Here is a 23,396-nt window from a genome sequence, read left to right as displayed (position 1 = left end):
ATTGTAAGTGAATATCCGAAATGTCATAATACATAAAAGCCTTTTTTTAATAGTTTCAATACCCTTCTCATGCTTAATATTGGTATATAATGAAGAAACATCATACGTGGCCCACCAAAAGTCATTTTCCCAATGTATGCCCTCAAATATATTAATGACTTCAGACGTGTCCTTAAGGAATGCCTTTGTTTTTCTAACTAGGGGTTGTAGGAAATAATCAACATATTTAGAAAGATTATGGCAAATAGAGTCAATCCCTGAGATAATTGGTCTCCCGGGGGGCTTATCTAGGCACTTATGCACCTTTGGTAAGTGATAAAAGGTCTGAACTTTAAGGTTATTCTGTATAATAAAGTTAAGCTCATCTCGTGATAGAACCTCATGTTCTTTAGCTTTTATAATAATGATATTCAATTATTTTTGGAAATCCACAGTGGGATCATTATCTATTTTTCTATAAACCACAGGGTCTCCCAGGAGGTTATTGGCTTCAAACACATAATCTGTCCTATTTTGAATCACCAACCCACCTCCCTTGTCGGCAGATCTTAAAACAATATTACGATTAGTTTTTAATTTATCAAGGTCCTTTCTCTCTCTCCAATTAAGATTATCATTATATTTATTGACTTTGCATTTAGAGAGTTCTAAATTTAATTCTTCACATATTGGTCCCCTTGCATATTAACTGGGTAGAAAAGTGATTTTCCTCTAAAACTTGCATGGCGTATAGGTCTAGCTTCCTCATAAACAGACAGACCTGAGAGGTTTAAATCTACATCTACTTCCTGTACTAAATCAGTATTATATGTATAATAATACGACTGTACATTTTGCTCAAGATCTTTCAAGATCTTAAAGGGCCACTAAACCCAAAATCTTTTTTTCATGATTCAGATAGAGAATACAAATGTAAACAACATTACAATTTACTTCTATTATTTATTTTGCTTCATTTTTTAGATATCCTTAGTTGAAGAAAAAGCAATGCGCATGGGTGAGCCAATCACACAAGGCTTCTATGTGCAGCAACCAATCAGCAGCTACTGGGCATATCTAGATATGCTTTTCAGCAAAGAATATCAAGAGAATAAAATAAATTAGATAATAGAAGTAAATTAGAAAGATGTTTAAAATTGCATTCTCTTTCTAAATCATGAAAGAAAAAATGTGGGTTTAATGTCCCTTTAAGGGTTTCCAAATCACTTCCTTCAATGTAGGTCTTGTTACTTAATTCCCTACTTACCTGGTCTTTCAAAAAATAACGTTTTAAAGTAAGCTTTCGTATATACAGGGAGTGCAGAATTATTAGGCAAATGAGTATTTTGACCACATCATCCTCTTTATGCATGTTGTCTTACTCCAAGCTGTATAGGCTCGAAAGCCTACTACCAATTAAGCATATTAGGTGATGTGCATCTCTGTAATGAGAAGGGGTGTGGTCTAATGACATCAACACCCTATATCAGGTGTGCATAATTATTAAGCAACTTCCTTTCCTTTGGCAAAATGGGTCAAAAGAAGGACTTGACAGGCTCCGAAAAGTCAAAAATAGTGAGATATCTTGCAGAGGGATGCAGCACTCTTAAAATTGCAAAGCTTCTGAAGCGTGATCATCGAACAATCAAGCGTTTCATTCAAAATAGTCAACAGGGTCGCAAGAAGCGTGTGGAAAAACCAAGGCGCAAAATAACTGCCCATGAACTGAGAAAAGTCAAGCGTGCAGCTGCCAAGATGCCACTTGCCACCAGTTTGGCCATATTTCAGAGCTGCAACATCACTGGAGTGCCCAAAAGCACAAGGTGTGCAATACTCAGAGACATGGCCAAGGTAAGAAAGGCTGAAAGACGACCATCACTGAACAAGACACACAAGCTGAAACGTCAAGACTGGGCCAAGAAATATCTCAAGACTGATTTTTCTAAGGTTTTATGGACTGATGAAATGAGAGTGAGTCTTGATGGGCCAGATGGATGGGCCCGTGGCTGGATTGGTAAAGGGCAGAGAGCTCCAGTCTGACTCAGACGCCAACAAGGTGGAGGTGGAGTACTGGTTTGGGCTGGTATCATCAAAGATGAGCTTGTGGGGCCTTTTCAGGTTGAGGATGGAGTCAAGCTCAACTCCCAGTCCTACTGCCAGTTTCTGGAAGACACCTTCTTCAAGCAGTGGTACAGGAAGAAGTCTGCATCCTTCAAGAAAAACATGATTTTCATGCAGGACAATGCTCCATCACACGCGTCCAAGTACTCCACAGCGTGGCTGGCAAGAAAGGGTATAAAAGAAGAAAATCTAATGACATGGCCTCCTTGTTCACCTGATCTGAACCCCATTGAGAACCTGTGGTCCATCATCAAATGTGAGATTTACAAGGAGGGAAAACAGTACACCTCTCTGAACAGTGTCTGGGAGGCTGTGGTTGCTGCTGCACGCAATGTTGATGGTGAACAGATCAAAACACTGACAGAATCCATGGATGGCAGGCTTTTGAGTGTCCTTGCAAAGAAAGGTGGCTATATTGGTCACTGATTTGTTTTTTTTTTTGTTTTTGAATGTCAGAAATGTATATTTGTGAATGTTGAGATGTTATATTGGTTTCACTGGTAAAAATAAATAATTGAAATGGGTATATATTTGTTTTTTGTTAAGTTGCCTAATAATTATGCACAGTAATAGTCACCTGCACACACAGATATCCCCCTAAAATAGCTATAACTAAAAACAAACTAAAAACTACTTCCAAAACTATTCAGCTTTGATATTAATTAGTTTTTTGGGTTCATTGAGAACATGGTTGTTGTTCAATAATAAAATTAATCCTCAAAAATACAACTTGCCTAATAATTCTGCACTACCTGTATTTCTGAATATCCATATAAACTTCAAATGTATTGGGGTTTGTTTTAGGTGCATAGTTTAAACCTTTTACCAATAATCTAATATCATCCCTGCTAAATTGCACATCAGAGAGATGAATTATCTCCTTCTCTAGACATATTAATTCAACCTTTTTCTGTTTGTTTGTTTCTTTTTAAAGGTGTTCTTCTGATTTCCCAGAAGCCCTCGGTTTGTATATTGTTCTCGACTCTCACATTTGGGCTGACATGACCCCTCTCTAAAAAATCATGGCTATTTTTAGCAACATGTTGGGGTTTTGGTTTAGCCCCCAACCTGTTCCATACAGGTTCTCTAGGTCTATCTGGGGTGTTATTCTGATATAATGTCTCAAAACGGTTTCCAGATTGAAAGTAATTACCCTTATTTTTAGCTGGACCCATTTTTGGTGTACTATTCCCTATATATTCTCTACTAACCGTATTAGAGTTTCTGAAATATTTACCATTGTCTACTTTTCCATTAGATTGATTATAATGGTTCTGATGATTATTCCTATTCCCATGTCCTCTTCTGATGATTATTCCTATTCCCATGTCCTCTCTTCCAATTCCCATTATAAGGCAAGTGGTGGATCTGTTTATTGTTAAACCCTTTAGAGTTAGACGGTTTATCAAATCTACTTTGGTTATAATTGGAATAAGTTTTTTCCTGATGTATTCCATTTTTATTTTTGCTATTAACTGGATCTGAAAGCGACTCCTCACCTTCTATAGCAGTTTTTGTATGATGAGTGTTTTTCATTATTTTTAAAATCAGTTATTTCTCTAACTAACTTTTTATGTTTTTTAGTTTTCAATTCTTTCTCATATTTGGCCGTCCTACTTTGAATATTAACATTAAGATTTTTCCAATTATCATCATCTTTAAACACTTGTACTTGGTCTACTACCTTGTTAATCTCCTCTTCCGGATTTTTCAATCTGAATTCTCTATATTTAATTAGGATATTGATCAAAGTAATAGAGCAAGTGTGAAAAGCTTTCTCCCAGTCAGTTATAAATTCAGTTTCATCTAATTTGAAATTATGCTGTTAAAAAATCTTAATCCTCTTGGTACAACATCATGTAATATATAATTATCCAGGAGTAGTAAATCCTGCCACTCCTTAGTATCACTTAATAACAAATCTAATTTACTAAAAAGAGCTTTGGGATTGGAATCCTCAATATCCAGATTACCCTCCCCCTCTGTTAAAAGGTTAGTAGACCATTCCCTATTGAATCTGACTGTGTAGTCTCCAAATCTACTCTCAAATGCCATAGTATAAGATATTAAAATATACTATTTTTTAGCTTTCACTTGGCGTAATGAGTACTATTATAAATCTACAAACAGTTAATGTTCATAAGAACCTATTTTTCCAAAGGGCTCTCAGATGATCTTGCTGCAGTGTGGAAACTGGTTAGTATAGGACCGGTCTGATGTGGGACACCTTGTAAGTGGTAGACTGGCTCAGCAGAATATGATCATATTGTGTGACTAAGATCCCATTTCATTTAAAGGCATTTTTTAAAAAGCAAAAAAAAAATAAAAAAATTTTGCAGCATAAATATAAATCAATACTATTGCAAGATGTTAATCTCAATTTTATTTGAACTATGTAAATATATTTAGCAGATAGAAGTATATTTGTTTTTGCAGCACAAATATAAGCTCATATTATTGTGAGATGTTTATCCCAATCTTATTAGAAGCTATGTAAGTATATTTGGCAGACAGAAGCATATACTTATATGCCATGAAAGAGTGGACTTAAGTGGTTGGATGTGCACCAAAATATCTTTTGTTGTTTTGTACAGCTTTTTTATCTGCTCTTGAAAAAGCCCGGTGTCTTAAATTAATCCGTCTACCATAGGATTTTGTATACTACGTCCTTTCCGGTGACGTTTAATCAGTATACAAAATCCTATGGTAGACGGATTAATTTAAGACACCGGCTAGGCGTCCTTTGTTTGAAGCTATTTGTGCTCAGTTTAGGCGCTTCACCCATCACCATAGTACCAAGCTTCCAGGACACTTAGGTCCATTCCTCTGTCATTCTGATAAATTTTACTTTATTTTAAAACATTGGCTAATACAGTACTAAAATCTATTTACTGAAAGACCAGTACTTTAATTATGTGTTTAAACCCTTTTCTTGAGTTAAATACATAGTTGCAGGGTCATTATTCTTAAAAATGACATGAAATGTATATGATATGAAAATGTTTAAATTTATCCAAGCTAAATAAAGTATGCGTAAAAAAATATATATAATTCCGTCAGTACAAGCGACAAAACTTATCAGCTGTATAGTAAGTCTGAACAATAAACCTGATGGGGAAAAAATATCCTGTTTGTAGGCTGTACTTACAGCATCCAATCAGCGACTCGTAGCTGTATTTTCGTCCACTGATTGGTGCAGGCGGGAGCTGCTAGTCCACGCTGCCTTACAGGTTGTTATGACGTTGCAAGGAGCTACAGGCCTGGAGTCCCCGGAATCGCTTACTGGATGTCGCCGTCATGTGGCGTTTGGTTCTGTGCATGGTGGTGCTCGCGTTCCCGGTGTGTGCTGTGATAGGTGAAGCTGTGTGTGATAACGGCCGGGTAAGTTTAGACCTCAGCAATCAGAAATGCGGGGGTGGAAGTTTATAGCATACGGATGAGATCATCAGATTTCCTTTACGTTCATGATAACGGTACTAACTTTTTCTTAAAATGATGTTGAGTTGCTTCAGTATTAGTTCGTGTTAAACTCCATGTATTTTCTACATAAAAAGTTACCAATATATTTAAGTGTTTTAACTTTGAGGTATAGAGAGATGCAACTGAGTAACGTGCAGCAGCTGTCTTTGCTGTTTATGGGCTGTATAGATTGTAGATTATTTGCAAATGTTTTGCAGTCATCTTACGAAAACAAAGATATATATATATATATATATATATATATATATTAAGGGATATAATAACGTATTTGTATTATTAGTTATTAATGAAATTCTGTTTTCTTCTAAGTGGTTAAACACACAGGCAAAGTTGCTCCCCTGGCGTACTTCTGTGCCACCTTACAAAGTATACATGGATATCCACCAACCTAAGGTCAATTAGACAATCTACCGCAATTGGTTAGAGGATAAAGATGCCAGTATACACATATATAACTTATGTGTATACTATGTTTTACTGAATTAGATAAGTTGATAGCTACATTTTTTTTTATATCCTCTTTTGCTAATTCGCTTTAGGGTGAGCAAAAGTGATCTGCCTTTGAATTACCTTTCATCAGTTAAAGACAGTGACCCTCACAAACCTAAAGTTTTTTATTGCTGTATTTGTAGTTCTGTATATGCTGCTAGAAAATAGTATTTTTATATATTGGCAACACCCGTGACCCAATGAATAAAATATAATCACAATCCAGTTTTGACATTTTAAATGGATACTAAACCCACATTTTTTCTTTCATGATTCAGATAGAGTATACAATTTAAGCAACTTTCTATATTACTCGTATTATCCATTTTTCTTCGTTCTCTTGATATCTTTATTTGAAAAGCAGAAATGTAAAGCTTAGGAGCCCGGCCCATTTTAAGTTCAGCACCCTGTGTAACGCTTGCTTATTGGTGGCTACATTTAAAATTGCATTGCTCTATCTAAATCATTAAAGGAAAAAAAATAGGTTTAGTATCCCTTTTAAGAATGTGCAAATACTGTTTTCAAAACAATAATCTAAATTTAAATAAAATGTCTGGTTTTTAGTGTTAAAGGAATGCAAACGTTAAAATTGAATTACATTGTATTAGAAACATTTTTTGCTTTATATATGCAATTACAACAAAATGTCTCAAGTTGCTCACTGCTTGTGTAATAACGAATATACACTCAGTCAGCTGTTGATACAGTAGTAGCCTGCATGTGCATTGCATTTGTGTCCTCATTTTCTGAGTGCTGGTGACGGTGTGAAACGTGGGGTATTTGTATGAGGTTCATGCATATACAGGTCTTTTATTGGCAACTAAATACGGTTTGTCAGATCACTATGGCAACTAGAAATGATGGCCTGGTAACCGGATTCCTTTCTTTCTTACAATAGTTTAATAAAAATGTTTCTTGAGTTTTGGCTGCTAGGCATCACTAGAGAGTGGCTTTGCATTTAGACTGAGACAGAAAGCTTATAATCATGTAATTACCTTTAGCTTTCCTCTCTTAGTGCTAGAAATTAATACCTAGAAGTTGTACTTTATGCATAGCTCTATTATGCATGGACACACAGGCTATTTTGACACATTAGGTATATTAGGGCTCAACAAGTTGTTGTTGTTTTTGTTGTTGAAATCTGACTGTGGTGGGCATATAGTATTAAAGAGCTGGGAAGTAGTTGTAATTGGGCATCTGTGACCATGGCTACCACAATCCAGGATTTAAAGGGATAGTGTGCTGTAAAATTTTTGACCCCTTTAATTTGTTCCCAGTTATCCATTTTACCTGATGGGCTATATTAAATAGTTTGTAAATAGCTCCATTATCTTTATTTTGACATTTTAAATAGCTGCTTTTGCCTGTAGTATCCCCACCTATACTGATAATTTCAATACTTAAAGGGACAGTCTAGTAAAAATTAAACTTTCATAATTCCAAAAGGGCATACAATTTTAAACAACTTTCCAATTTAATTTTATCATCAAATTTGCTTTGCTTTCTTGGTATTCTTTGTGGAAAGCTAAACCTAGGTAGCCTCATATGCTAATTTTTAAATCCGTTGCACTGCCTCTTATCTCAGTGCATTTTGACAGTAAGACACTGCTAATTCATGTGTGTCATATAGATAACCTTGCGCTCACTCCAGTGGAGTTATTTAAGGGTAAGCATTGATTGGCTAAAATGCCAGTTTGTCAAAAGAACTGAAATAATGGGGCAGTCTGCAGAGGCTTAGAAACAAGGTAATCACAGAGGTAAAAAGTGGAAAATGAGGGGTTCTGTTGAAACTAAACCACGGTCAGGTAGACAACTAAAATTTCAGCCACAACTGCCAGGAAAATTGTTCGGGATGCAGAGAAAAACCCACAAATAACTTCAGGTCAAATACAGGACTCTCTGAAAACATGTGGTGTGGCTGTTTCAAGATGCACAATAAGGAGGCACTTGAAGAAAGATGGGCTGCATGGTCTAGTCACCAGAAGAAAGCCATTACTATGCAAATGCCATAAAGTATCCCGCTTACAATACGCCAAACAGCACAGAGACAAGCCTCAAACCTTCTGGCACAAAGTCGTTTAGAGTGATGAGACCAAAATTGAGCTTTTTAGCCACAACCATAAACGCTACATTTAGAGAGGAGTCACCATTCCTACTGTGAAAGACGGAGGTGGATTGCTGATATTTTGGGGATGTGTGAGCTACAAAGGCACAGGACATTTGGTCAGAATTGATGGCAAGATGAATGCAGTATGTTATCAAAAAATACTGGAGGAAAACTTGCATTCTTCTGGTCCGGAAGCTGCACATGGGACTTACTTGGACATTCCAACAGGACAATGATCCTAAACACAAGGCCAAGTCGACCTGTCATTGGCTACAGCAGAATAAAGTGAAGGTTCTGGAGTGGCCATCTCAGTCTCCTGATATCAATATCATTGAGCCACACTGGTGAAATCTCAAACGTGCAGTTCATGCAAGACAGCCCAAGAATTTACAGGAACTGGAGGCTTTACCATCTGAGAAGATAAAGAGCCTCATCCACAAATACCACCAAAGACTTCAAGCTGTCATTGATGTTAAAGGGGGCAATACACGTTATTAAGAACTGGGGTATGTAAACTTTTGATCAGGGTCATTTGGGTAGTTTCTGTTGTCATTATGATTTAAAAAGAGTAAACACAGTTGATTGATAATAAATGGCTTCAACCAAACACTAACCATGTGTGAAAAAAGTTTTTGTGTTCTCTTTTATATTCTCTGAAAAATGGCCAAGAAATCATAAATTCTGCCAGGGTATGTAAACTTATGAGCACAACTGTAAACACACATGATCATACATTGTATTATTTGCTGCTGTTATAACAATTAATTGGAAATACATTAAGGGAAAAACATTTTTTTACAATACTGTCCCTTTAAAAGCAATTATTGGGCATGAGGGCCTTTTATCTAGGCAACTTGGCACTCAATATTTGTAGGTAGATTGCTCCATGCAGAGTGCTTTATAACGTTAAATAGGATTAAAAATGTCTCAAATGCTGGTATATATATTAAGTACAATTATCTCTTTATTTAGAATAGCTTAAAGGGACATGAAACCCAAAATATTTCTTTCATGTTTAAGACAGAGCATACAACTTTCTAATTTACTTCTATTATCAATTTCTTCACTCTTTTGGTATCTTTTGTTGAAAATCAGGGGTGTATGCTTAGGAGCCGGCCCCTTTTTGGAGCACTATGTGGCAGAGGTTTTGCAAGACTGTTATCCATTTGCAAGAGCACTAGATAGCAGCACTATTTCCTGAAATGTAGTGCTCCAGAGGCCTACCTAGGTATCTCTTCCGCACAGAATATCATGGGTACAAAACAATTTTTATAATAGAAGTAAACTGGAAACTTTTTGTAAAATGCTATGCTCTGTCTGAATCACAAAATATATTTGTTTGGGTTTCATATCCCTTCTTCTACTGTGTAATTAAAGGGACACTGTACCCAAATTTTTTCTTTTGTGATTCAGATAGAGCATGACATTTTAAGCAACTTTCTAATGTACTCCTATTATCAAATTTTCTTCATTCTCTTGGTATCTTTATTTGAAATGCAAGAAAGTAAGTTTAGATGCCGGCCCATTTTTGGTGATCAACCTGGGTTGTTCTTGCTGATTGGTGGATAAACTCATCCACCAATAAAAAAGTGCTGTCCAGAGCTCTGAATAATAATAAAAAAAAAAAAAGCTTAGATGTCTTCTTTTTAAAATAAAGATAGCAAGAGAACAAAGAAAAATTGATAATAGGAATAAATTAGAAAGTGGCTTAAAATTGCATGCTCTATCTGAATCATGAAAGAAAAAATTTGGGTTCAGTGTCCCTTTAAGCCCTTTTAAAGGGTCATGAAACCCAAAGCTTTTTTTCATGATTTAGATAGAGCATGAACTTTTAAGCTATCTAATTTACTTCTATTATAAAATGTCCATTTGGTATCTTTTGTTGAAAAGCAGGGATGGAAGCTCAAGAGCGTGCATGTGTCTGGAGCACTGTATGTTAGCACTTTTGCAAGATCACTAGATGGCAGCACTATTTCCTGCTATTTAGTGCTCGACGCCTACCTAGGTATCTCATCAACATAGAATATCATGGGGACAAAGCAAATTTGAGAATAGAAGTAAATTGAAACTTTTGTATATTGTATTCTCTGTCTGAATCACAAAATAGCACTGTTGGGTTCCATATCCCTTTAAATCAGACTTCCTGTTGCTGCACATGGAGCAGGACAATAATGCAACTCTGACTGTGTGTTTAATCCCCATTTGAAGGTAAAAAGGTTTAAAACTGCAGTGCTCACTCACATACTGTACAAATCCGCATATTGTGTCATACAAAGATAAGGGAATATATAACCAGAACTGTTTTTATTATGCTTTCTGGCAACAGTGTCATCATTTCATTTTCAAATGTCCAGAGGGATTAAAGAGACATAAAACCCCCAAATGTTATATCATGATTCACATAGAGCAGGGGTGTCCAAACTTTGCTCTCCAGAGGTTTTGGAACTACATTTCCGATGATGCTCAGTCAGCATTTTATCTAGCTGAGCATCATGGGAAATGTAGTTCCAAAACCTCTGGAGAGCAAAGTTTGGACACCCCTGAATAGAGCATACAATTTTAAATAAATGTATTGATTTACTTCCTTCTCTTTATATAGTTTGTTGAAAACCATACCTAGGTATGCTCGGGAGCAGGAATGCACTACTGGGAGCTAGCTGCTGATTGGTGAGATACTCATATATGACTCTTGTCATTGTCTCACCTGATGTACTACTGGGAGCTAGTAGAATACATTTCTGCTCCTTCTGCAAAGGATACTATAAGAGTAAAGGAAATTTTGTAAAAAATAAGTAAATTTTGGAAAGTTGTTAAAAAATGATATGCTCTGTCTGAATCATGAAAGAAAAAAACATTGTTTCATGTCTCTTTGACCCTGCATATTTCATGTTTTTAGCCATAAATCTTCACAGTTTTTAAGTTCTTAGTTTTCAGGAAATTCTCAATCTTTTTTTATTGCAGTTTAACATTCAGTTGGACCTTCCTGACAAGGGGTCTTATAGATGTCCCAGGAGAAAGTGGCCTCTTTCTAACCAGGTAAAAGTATCTCAATGAGCTGAATGTTTTGTCTGTTGTAATAAGTACGTATTTATTTTTATAAAGAATTACTATGTTCTTAGCATAAACCCAGTCTCTCAATTTTTCTTTTTCATCAAACCTATAAGGACAATGTTGGAATATTCCCTTGCTTTATGCTCAGTGATTGGCATATTTAGCCTCAGGTAGAGCCTTTACACCTGACGTACTTTATGGGTACTTGATGACTGGCACTGGGACACTGATCTCAAGATCAATGAGCAACTGACTGATGTAAAAATCTCTTAAAAGGTGTGTCTCCTGGATTCCAGTTTTTCTCATATTTCCCAAACCCAGTACTCGGGACATTCATTCTATCTTAACTAGAGCAAAGGTGAAATAATCAGCTCACCCATCATAGTACCCCCTGAAAACTCTTTACATGACTTGCCCTCCACGACTCTCTCTAAAATTACACAAACACACACATACAGTATATATATATTAGACATGTGCGATTCGTTTCGGATCGATTCGAATTTCCGAATTAGCTGCCGAATCTACCGAATAAATCCGAATTAGCTCTGTAAATTCGGCATTCCCCCATAGGAAACAATGGGGCAGTTTCGGCTGAAAAAAAAACCTAACACCTGCAAAAAAAGCAGCGTTCAGCTCTTAACGCAGCCCCATTGCTTCCTATGGGGAAACACTAAGTCTACACCTAACACCCTAACATGAACCCCAAGTCTAAACACCCCTAATCTAACACTTATTAACCCCTAATCTGCTGCCCCCAACATCGCCGACACCTACATTATACTTATTAACCCCTAATATTCCCCCCCAACGTCACCGCAACCTAACTACAAGTATTAACCCCTAATCTGCCGACCGGACCTCGCCGCCACTATAATTAATGTATTAACCCCTAAACCGCATCACTCCCGCCTCGCAAACATTATAATAAATTTTATTAACCCCTAATCTGCCCCCCCAACGTCGCCGCAACCTAACTACAAGCATTAACCCCTAATCTGACGACCGGACACCGCCGCCACCTACATTATAGCTATGAACCCCCTAATCTGCTGTCCCTAACATCGCCAACACCTATATTATATTTATTAACCCCTAATCTGCCCCCCTCAACGTCGCCGCAACCTAACTACAAGTATTAACCCCTAATCTGCTGACCAGACATCGCCTCCACAATAAAATGTATTAACCCCTAAACCACCGCACTCCCGCCTCGCAAACACTATAATAAATTTCATTAACCCCCCCACGTCACCGCAACCTAACTACAAGTATTAACCCCTAATCTGCCGACCGGACATCGTCGCCACGATAATAAATGTATTAACCCCTAAACCGCCGCACTCCCGCCTCGCAAACACTATAATAAATTGTATTAACCCTTAATCTGCCCTCCCTAACATCGCCGCCACCTACCTACAATTATTAACCCCTAATCTCCTGCCCCAACGTCTCCACTACTATAATAAAGTTATTAACCCCTAAACCCCTAAATATAATTTAAATAAAACGAAATAAATTTACTATAATTAAATAAATTAATCCTATTTAAAACTAAATACCTGTAAAATAAACCCTAATATAGCTACAATATAACTAATAGTTACACTGTAGCTATTTTAGGATTTATATTTATTTTGCAGGCAACTTTGTATTTATTTTAACTAGGTACAATAGTTATTAAATAGTTAATAACTATTTAATAGCTACCTAGTTAAAATGATTACAAAATTACCTGTAAAATAAATCCGAACCTAAGTTACAATTAAACCTAACACTACACTATCATTAAATAAATTAACTACAAGTACCTACAATTAAATACAATTAAATAAACTAAAGTACAAAAACAAACAAACACTAAATTGCAAAAAATAAAAAAATATTACAAGAATTTTAAACTAATTACACCTAATCTAAGCCCCCTAATAAAATAAAACCCCCCAAAATAAGTCCCTACCCTATTCTACATTACAAAGTATCCGCTCTTTTACCAGCCCTTTAAAAGGGCTTTTTGTGGGGCATGCCCCAAAGTAATCAGCTCTTTTGTCTGTAAAAAAAAAAATACAACCCCCCCAACATTAAAACCCCCCCTTAAATAAACCTAACACTATCCCTATGAAGATATCCCTACCTTGAGTCGTCTTCACCCAGCCAGGCCGAAGTCTTCATCCGATGGGGCAAGAAGAGGTCTTCCATCCATCAGAATCGGAACAGCCAATAGAATGCGAGGTCAATCGGATTGGCTGATTGGATCAGCCAATAGGATTGAACTTCAATGTGATTGAATAAGCCAATCAGATTTTTCCTACCTTAATTTCGATTGGCTGATAGAATCTTGGATGACGTCACTTAAAGGTACCGTCATTTAGTCGTCGGATCAAGAAAGAAGAGGATGCTCCGCATCGGATGTCTTCAGGATGCTTCCGCTCTGGATGGATGAAGATAGAAGATGCCGCCTGGATGAAGACTTCTGATGAATGGAAGACCTCTTCTTGCCCCGCTTGGATGAAGACTTCTGTCGGTCTGGATGTCCTCTTCTGCCCCATCAGATGAAGACTTCGGCCCGGCTGGGTGAAGATGACTCAAGGTAGGGAGATCTTCAGGGGGGTAGTGTTAGGTTTATTTAAGGGGGGGTTGGGTTAGAGTAGGGGTATGTGGGTGGGTTTTAATGTTGGGGGGCGGTTGTATTTTTTATTTTTTTACAGGCATGCCCCGCAAAAAGCCATTTTAAGGGCTGGTAAAAGAGTTGATACTTTGTAATGTAGAATAGGGTAGGGACTTTTATTATTATTGTTTTTTTATTTTTATTTTATTAGGGGGCTTAGATTAGGTGTAATTAGTTTAGTTTAAAATTCTTGTAATATTTTTTTATTTTTTGTACTTTAGTTTAGTTTATTTAATTGTATTTAATTGTAGATACTTGTAGTTAATTTATTTAATGGTAGTGTAGTGTTAGGTTTAATTGTAACTTAGGTTAGGATTTATTTTACAGGTAATTTTGTAATTATTTTAACTAGGTAGCTATTAAATAGTTATTAACTATTTAATAGCTATTGTACCTAGTTAAAATAAATACAAAGTTGCCTGTAAAATAAATATAAATCCTAAAATAGCTACAATGTAACTATTAGTTATATTGTAGCTATATTAGGGTTTATTTTACAGGTAAGTATTTAGTTTTAAATAGGATTAATTAATTTAATTAATTTAATGATAGTGTAGTGTTAGGTGTAACTGTAACTTAGGCTAGAATTTATTTTACAGGTAATTTTGTAATTATTTTAACTAGGTAGCTATTAAATAGTTTTTAGAATTAATTTATTTAATTATAGTAATATTATTTAGTTGTATTTAAATTATATTTAACTTAGGGGGGTGTTAGGGTTAGGTTTAGGGGTTAATAACTTTATTATAGTAGCGGTGACGGTGCGGGCGGGCGGGAGATTAGGTGTTAATAATTGTAGGAAGGTGGCGGCGATGTTAGGGAGGGCAGATTAAGGGTTAATAAAATGTATTATAGTGTTTGCGAGGTGGGAGTGCGGCGGTTTAGGGGTTAATACATTTATTATCGTGGCGGCGATGTCCGGTCGGTAGATTAGGGGTTAATACTTGTGGTTAGGTTGCGGCGAAGTTGGGGGGGGGGCAGATTAGGGGTTAATAAAATTTATTATAGTGTTTGCGAGGCGGGAGTGCGGCGGTTTAGGGGTTAATACATTTATTATAGTGGTGGCGATGTCCGGTCGGCAGATTAGGGGTTAAATAATTTTATTATAGTGTTTGCGATGTGGGGGGGGGGGGCTCGGTTTAGGGGTTCATAGGTAGTTTATGGGTGTTGGTGTACTTTGTAGCACTGTAGTTAAGAGCTTTATATTCCGGCGTTAGCCCATAAAGCTCTTAACTACTGACTTTATTCTGTAGATTCGGATGGCCGAATTCAGCCGAATTTATTCGAATCCGAATAAATCCGATACTAATTCATTCAAATTTTGCCGAATTCGAAAAAATCCGAATCAATCCAAACTGAAACAAATTTTTCGATCATCTGTGTGTGTGTGTGTGTGTGTGTGTGTGTATATATGTATGTGTGTATATGTGTATATATATTTTTTTTTTTTCTTTTTTTTTCTTTCTTTGTATTGTATCCCTGAAAAATGATGGTTAACCATATTTGATTAGATTAGTTGCAGCTTTTGCAGGGCTAACCAATTTGCTTGTTCACATGAAGTTCTTTAAATAAATAGTTTATATGGAGACTAAGGTATTTAAGTATACATTATTACATATACATTTGCCGACTAACTGAATATAATATTGTGGATGGCAATCGTATATACAAAGGTAGTATAGATACTGTTTGTACTTTGCCTATTCTGCATTGATAACCTTGGTTCATGCATTTGAAATATTTTTTTTCTTAATATTCTATAAATCAGTCATCCATAAATTAAATTACTGCAGAAATAAGTGATAATATAATTGAATATCTGAGGACTCCCCAGATAAATCCCTTGAATACCTTTCACAAAAAATAGCTTTTATTACCAATGAGGCATAGCACGTTAAAAAATATATGCTTTTAACTGACTATTATTTAGATGAAAGTGATAGCAAATCCTAGCGTTTGTGAAACTCTAGGATTTAAAATTGCCACAAATAAAGGGGACTTTCAGTCATTAAGTATAAAATACATCATGCTGAAAGTTCCTTTATTTGTTTGCAGCGTTTGCCGCAATGAATGTCTCAGGCCACCCACCGCAGAACGCTATTTTTCAATGAGGTGACATTTCCACCTCTTAGCCAATAGCCGAGTGGGCCAGCTGGCAAAATGCCGGAGAGCTAGCACACTATTGGCAAGAGCACCTCAGTGAAAAATAGCATCCTGCCATGGGCGGCCTGAGGCAAATAAAGGAACATTCGGCATTAAGTATTTTATACCCCTTTATTTGTTGCACTGGTAAATCCTAGCGTTTCAAAAATGTGAGGTTTTACCATCTCTTTAACCAGACACAAGTGGCAGCATTCAATCAAGCAGCCAGAATGATTTGATTGAAAAAAACAAACAAAAAAAAACCAATCTTCTGGGCACAAAAAAAGTATTTTAGAGAGTGAGCAGTGCTATTTGTTTAGGGAAAGATGTTAAATGTGGAAATTATAAACCTATATTTAACTACTACATATTTGTGATGGTATTGTGTGTCTGACAATTTAATTTCTGTTTGTCAATAAATTATTAATTTTCAATTTGAAGAGTCTGAGGCAGGCTTATAGTGACATAACTGTACTACTTTTTATCTTTGTTATCTGTGCAGTTTATTAGCTTTGATTATCTGGTAATAACGTTATCTGCACAGCTATTTTGTAGCTTCTGTTATAGCAAGTTAAAGGATCAGTCAATACAATAGATTTGCATAATCAACAAATACATGATAAGAAGACAATGCAATATCACTTAGTCTGAACTTCAAATGAGTAGTAGATTTTTTTTTTTTTTTTTAAATAAATTGCAAAGTTATGTCTATTTCCACTCCCCCTGTACCATGTGACAGCCATCAGCCAATCACAAATGCATATACGTATATGCTGTGAATTCTTGCACATGCTCAGTAGGAGTTGGTGACTCAAAAAGTATAAATATTAAAAGACTGTGCACATTTTGTTAATGGAAGTAAATTGGAAAGTTGTTTAAAATATCATGCTGTATCTGAATCATAAAGTTTAATTTTGACTTGAGTGTCCCTTTAAATCTTTATTTTCTGTTCTGACAGGTGCTTCCAAGCCTGGCCACATCATATAAACAAGAGGTAAGGCGCTATTGCCTAAGTGCTATCATACTCCTATAAAACAATATATCAGTCCAGTGCAGAATTACCTAGACTTTAGTGAGCTGGATTCTATTTGTTTGCAAGTTTGAGCTACGTGTGCATATTATGTGCCAAATGTTGTACTGGCCTTCTTCCAAATCAGGATTAGTCATTCAAAACATCTGTTTTCTTCTTGAGATATTGGTACAGAATATTTTTATTTAAACGCATTTACACTTTTTTTTTTTTTTTTTTTTGTAACTGTGTTTTAAATGTTTATGCAAAGATTAAGATGAGTACAAATATTAATAGCAAAAACAAATAGCACTGCCTACAAGTGCATGTAAACATTACAGTCTCTGGGAATGGTAGTTTGAACTATATAAAGTCCATGTTTCATGATATATAGAAGAAAGACATTAAAGTTAATTAATAAAATGCTCTATTTAAACAAGTTCCTTTTTTATCATGGTTAAACCAGTGCAAGAAAATGCACTCCTATACCACTCCAAATGAAGATACAGCTGCTTAGCCAATAAGAACTAGGCATACATAAACCTTGTCAAATCACTGGCCTTTTTGCCCTCTGCAACAGAATGTAACTTTGGCTTAGTGTGAAATATACATATGGGGGGGATGGGACTTTGTTTAAAAATTTAAATACTCTTTAAAATAAAGCATTCTATTTTTACTAGAATGTCCCATTATACAGTGTAAAGGCAACCAGAATAGAAGAGAAAAATAAAGTGTATTGTGTGGTTGAAGGAATCATTCTATCATTCATAAGGAATACCCTATATAAGGGGTGGATTATTATTATTATTATTATTATTATTATGAGGGTGTAACCAGTGTTGTGAGGTATTTGGACCACTCTTTTGAAAGATAAATAAGGATTGATGTTTTCAAATAAAGGGTTTCAAGTAGGGCTGGGCGATATTGGGGGGGGGGGGGAAATTGCGATTTAAAAAAAAACGCAATTGCTATTTAATCGCGATTTTCTTAAAAATTACTATAACACCTTAATTTTTCAATAAAAAAGTTTATTTAACACTACAGAATCTTAATGTACATGTTTCTCAATGTCCAATACACTCTGGGAGCATACAAATACAAACCACATATGTGTGTGTATGTATATTATAGATAGCAGTAGGAATGGGGGGCTGTTCCTTGCTGATAACAAATACATTGTAGATGCAGTTAACCAAGCAGCTAGCTAGCAGAGGGGACTGCAGTTTTAGCCCTTTTTGTCAGCCGTGGGGTTAGATGCATCTGCTATGTGTTTGAGCTGTTTCTCAGAGAGCAGGGGATTGTGTGAGAGGTTCCATAATGATTACATACCCTAAGTTTTAGACTGCAGACCTCCCTAGGGGGAAATATAAGTAAGTGGTTTTGCCTCCTCTTCACTCTCCTGCATGGGCTCTGCTTTTATACTTCTATAGATTGATCAGCTGCTACTGAGATCACAGCCATTTTACAAATGTGTGCTAAAAGCAACCACTAGATGGAGCTGGTTTGCAAGAAATCGCATACATATTATTATTATCGGTTATTTGTAGCGCGCCAACAGATTCCGCAGCGCTATAAACAAAGGGGGAGTACAACAAAACAATTATAGGGTAAAGGGCCATGCCAAGAGTTGCACTGTTGTAGTCGGCTCTTAAGAAGGTGATCCACAAACAGCTGGACTATTAGGTTTACATGCTAAGAGGGTTCAGGGGATTGCAGTGGAGGAGAGGAACTGGTATTAGGAAAGGTTAGCGTAGGTTGTATGCGTCCCTGAACAGTAGAGTCTTTAGGGAGCACTTGAAGCTTTTAAAACTAGAAGAGAGTCTTGTGGAGCGAGGCAGAGAGTTCCACAAGATGGGAGCCAGTCTGGAGAAGTCCTGTAAACGGGAGTGCAAATAAATGCAGTACAGACACATCTGAAGATTATTTTTTTTTCTTCCCAAAATCTCGTACTCTCGCAGGTTTTAAAACTTCAGATTTAAAGATACAATTACTTATACATAAGTATGAATTTGATTTTACTTACAAAGCTGGAGAAAAGCAGGAAAGAGGGAGCATTTGTAATCACATTTGCTACCCTGGAAAATGCATAAATAATAAAAAAAAATTGTTTTATTTGAATCTAACTAGATTTTCCTCTGCATACTAAATTTACTATATTCTCTGTGCATGATCATTTCCTTGGTTTTTCATTTAATATAATCCTTAAAGGGATATGAAACACAAAATCTTTCTTTTGTGATTCAGACAGAGCATATCATTTAAAAGAAATTCCAGTGTACTTTGTCAATTTTGCTTAATTCCCGTGCTATTCTGTATTGAAGAAATATCTAGGAAGGTGTCTAGAACACTACATGGCATCTAGTGCTGTTGCAAATGGATAGCATTGTTGCAAGACTGCTGCAAAATAGTGCTTCAGACACGTGAACGCTCCTGAGCTTATATCCCTGCTTTTCAACAAAAGACGCCAAAAGAGCAAGGCAAATATAATAGATGTAAATTAGAAAGTTGTTTAAAATGGCATGTTCTATCTGAATCATAAAAGAAAGGTTGGGTTTCATGTCCCTTTTTTAAATGCTAGTAAAGTAATAACATAAACTGTTTTCTTTTTAGAAAATGACAAATATTGGCTAAATTGTCATGCAGTATTTTCATTTGTCAACCCTTTTTTTTTTACATATTTTATTAATGCAGCCTACAATCCTTGTATTTTGCATGGAGGTAATTCTAAATTATCTCAATCCATAAAAAAAAAAAATTTCAACCATTTGTCAAAGGATTTATAGACTGCTTTTATTTCCTAATCTATAAGAACCTGTACATAAATGTCAATGTTCATTTATGTTTGCAGTGAAGTGATTGGCAGTTTTAAAAGGATATTCCAGCCAAATTGGAAACCACATGGGTGCATTTCGGTATTGAACAGAAGCAATTTTGTAATATATATGTATTAGCAAAAATGCTTCTAATAAAAGCTATAGCTGTTTCAAAAGTGTATTTAAAGGGACACTAAACCCCAAAAAATTATTTTGTGATTCAGTTAGAGAATACAATTTTTAAACAATATTACAATTTACTTCTATTATCTAATTTGCTTGATTTTTTTAGATATCCTTTGTTGAAGAAATTGCAATGCACATGGGTGAGCCAATCACACGAGGCATCTATGTGCAGCTACCAATTGGCAGCTACTGAGCCTATCTAGATATGCTTTCCAGCAAAGAATATCAAGATAATGAAGCAAATTAGATAATAGAAGTAAATTAGAAAGTTGTTTAAAAATGCATGCTCCTTCTAAATCATGAAAGAAAAAATTGGGGTTTCATGTCCCTTTAACCCCTTAACGACCGAGGACGTGCAGGGTACGTCCTCAAAAAAAAAAGGCAGTTAACGCCTGAGGACGTACCCTGCACGTCCTCGGTGTGGAAAGCAGCTGGAAGCGATCCTGCTCGCTTCCAGCTGCTTTCCGGTTATTGCAGTGATGCCTCAATACGGAGGCATCCTGCAATAACATTTTTAAGCCATCCGGTGCAGAGAGAGCCACTCTGTGGCCCTCTCTGCACCGGAGATCGGTGGCTTACTTCGTTGGTGGGTGGGAGCCGGACCGGGAGGCGGGTGGCGGCCATCGATGGCCCTCGTGATGTGGAGGTGGGCGGGGATGCGAGAGGGCGCGCACGGGAGGGTGGGGCGGGTGCGTGCACGGGGAGGGAGCGGGTGGGAACCGCTACACACAGAAATTTTTTTGTAGGAAAATGAAAACAAACACTTAAATTAACCCCTTAGTGACCAGAGCACTTTTCCATTTGTTGACCGTTTGGGACCAAGGCTATTTTTACATTTCTGCGGTGTTTGCGTTTAGCTGTAATTTTCCTCTTACTCATTTACTGTACCCACACATATTATATACCGCTTTTCTCGCCATTAAATGGACTTTCTAAAGATACCATTATTTTCATCATATCTTATAATTTACTATTAAAAAAATTATAAAATATGAGGAAAAAATGGAAAAAAAACAATTTTTTCAAACTTTGACCCCCAAAATCTGTTGCACATCTACAACCACCCAAAAACACCCATGCTAAATAGTTTCTAAATTTTGTCCTGAGTTTAGAAATACCCAATGTTTACATGTTCCTTGCTTTTTTTGCAAGTTATAGGGCACTAAATAAAAGTAGCACTTTGCTATTTCCAAACCACTTTTTTTCAAAATTAGCGCTAGTTACATTGGGACACTGATATCTGTCAGGAATCCCTGAATATCCTTTAACATGTGTGTGTATATATATTTAGAAGACATCCCAAAGTATTGATCTAGGCCCATTTTGGTATATTTCATGCCACCATTTCACTGCCAAATGCGATCAAATAAAAAAAAATGTTCACTTTTTCACAAATTTTTTCACAAACTTTAGGTTTCTCACTGAAATTATTTACAAACAGCTTGTGCAATTATTGCACAAATGGTTTTAAATGCTTCTCTGGGATCCCCTTTGTTCAGAAATAGCAGACATATATGGCTTCTACGTTGCTTTTTGGTAATTAGAAGGCCGCTAAATGCCATTGCGCACCACACGTGTATTATGCGCAGCAGTGAAGGGGTTAATTAGGGAGCTTGTAGGGTTAATTTTAGCTTTAGTGTAGTGTAGTAAACAACCCCAAGTATTGATCTAGGCCCATTTTGGTATATTTCATGCCACCATTTCACCGCCAAATGCGATCAAATTAAAAAACTTTAAATATTTCACAATTTTAGGTTTCTCACTGAAATTTTTTACAAACAGCTTGTGCAATTATGGCACAAATTGTTGTAAATGCTTCTCTGGGATCCCCTTTGTTCAGAAATAGCAGACATATATGGCTTTGGCGTTGCTTTTTGGTAGTTAGAAGGTCGCTAAATGCCGCTGCGCATCACACGTATATTATGTCTAGCAGTGAAGGAGTTAATTAGGTAGCTTGTAGGGAGCTTGCAGGGTTAATTTTAGCTTTAGTGTAGAGATCAGCCTCCCACCTGACACATCAGACCCCCTGATCCCTCCCAAACAGCTCCCTTCCCTCCCCCACCCCACAAATGTCCCCGCCATCTTAAGTACTGGCAGAAAGTCTGCCAGTACTAAAATAAAAGTTTTTTTGGGGGTTTGTGCTGTGTAGGACCCCCCTTAGCCCCCAACCTCCCTGATCCCCCCCCAAACAGCTCTTTAACCCTCCCCCCCTCTGCCTTTATTGTGCACCATACTGTCTGCCAGTACCCAGTTTGAAAAATAATAATGTATTTAAAATTTTTTATTTTATTAAATATTTTTGTAGTGTAGATGTCCCCCCCCCTCAACATCCAACCCCCCACCCTCTCCCAGATGCCTTGATTTGAAAATCCCACCCTCCCCAGTCCTCTCTCCCACCCTCCAGATCTATAGCATATTGATGCTGTTTGCATTGATCGCGCGTGCACGCACGCGCACAAGATCCCTCCTCCACCAATAACTGCCCACCCGCCTCCCTGGATGAGCTCCCACCCACCAACGGTAATGGCTATCGATAGCCGATGCAGAGAGGGCCACAGAGTGGCTCTCTCTGCATCGGATGGCTAAAAACAGTTATTGCAGGATGCCTCAATATTGAGGCATCACTGCAATAACATGAAAGCAGCTGGAAGCTATCAGGATCGCTTCCACTGCTTTCAAAGACCAACGACGTATGGGGTACGTCCTTGGTCATTAACTGCATTTTTTTGCAGGACGTACCCCATACGTCGTTGGTCGTTAAAGGGTTAAATAAACAAATCCGAGAAAAACTACAATCAGTTAGGTGGTGGGGGTTGGTCTGTGGGGAGGGGGAAGCTACACTACAGAAAAACAAAAGCAAAATAATAAAAAAACCCATATTTTTTGCAAACTGGGTACTGGCAGACAGCTGCCAGTACCCAAGATGGCCCCAATTAAGGCAGAGGGGAGGCTTAGAGAGCGGTTTTGGGGGGGATCAGGGAGGTTGGGGGCTAAGGGGGGGATCCTACACAGTAGCATATGTAAATATGCTAAAAAAAATGTTTTATTATTTTTAAAAACCCTTTTATTTTAGTACTGGCAGACTTTCTGCCAGTACTTAAGATGGCGGGGACAATTCTGGGGTGGGGGAGGGAAGGGAGCTGTTTGGGAGGGATCAGGGGGTGGGATGTGTCAGGTGGGAGGCTGATCTCTACACTAAAGCTAAAATTAACCCTGCAAGCTCCCTACAAACTCCCTAATTAACCCCTTCACTGCTAGCCATAATACACGTGTGAGGCGCAGCAGCATTTAGCGGCCTTCTAATTACCAGAAAGCAACGCCAAAGTCATATGTCTGCTATTTCTGAACAAA

The 23,396-nt window shown here is 37.0% G+C and overlaps 1 protein-coding gene across 2 annotated transcripts in view; it reads left to right on the top strand.

Moving 5' to 3' along the window:
- The window catches only part of TP53I13 (tumor protein p53 inducible protein 13), a 133,966-nt gene that overhangs the window by 12,651 nt on the left and 97,919 nt on the right, over positions 1–23,396 (top strand). Inside the window, exons 1-3 of one of the 2 annotated variants that reach the window (XM_053706158.1) lie at positions 5,333–5,481; positions 11,138–11,212; positions 16,996–17,031. In XM_053706158.1, the coding sequence (XP_053562133.1) occupies positions 5,398–5,481; positions 11,138–11,212; positions 16,996–17,031 (195 nt within the window). In that variant the 5' untranslated portion in view covers positions 5,333–5,397. Of the gene's footprint in view, positions 1–5,332; positions 5,482–11,137; positions 11,213–16,995; positions 17,032–23,396 lie in introns of those variants that run through there. The other variant, XM_053706159.1, reaches the window with a different exon arrangement.

The sequence above is a fragment of the Bombina bombina genome, chromosome 3, assembly GCF_027579735.1.
Source record: "Bombina bombina isolate aBomBom1 chromosome 3, aBomBom1.pri, whole genome shotgun sequence".
In the NCBI taxonomy this organism is placed as follows: Eukaryota; Metazoa; Chordata; class Amphibia; order Anura; family Bombinatoridae; genus Bombina; species Bombina bombina.
Note: the sequence above shows the minus strand (reverse complement) of the source record. Positions and strands in the feature narration are given on the sequence as shown.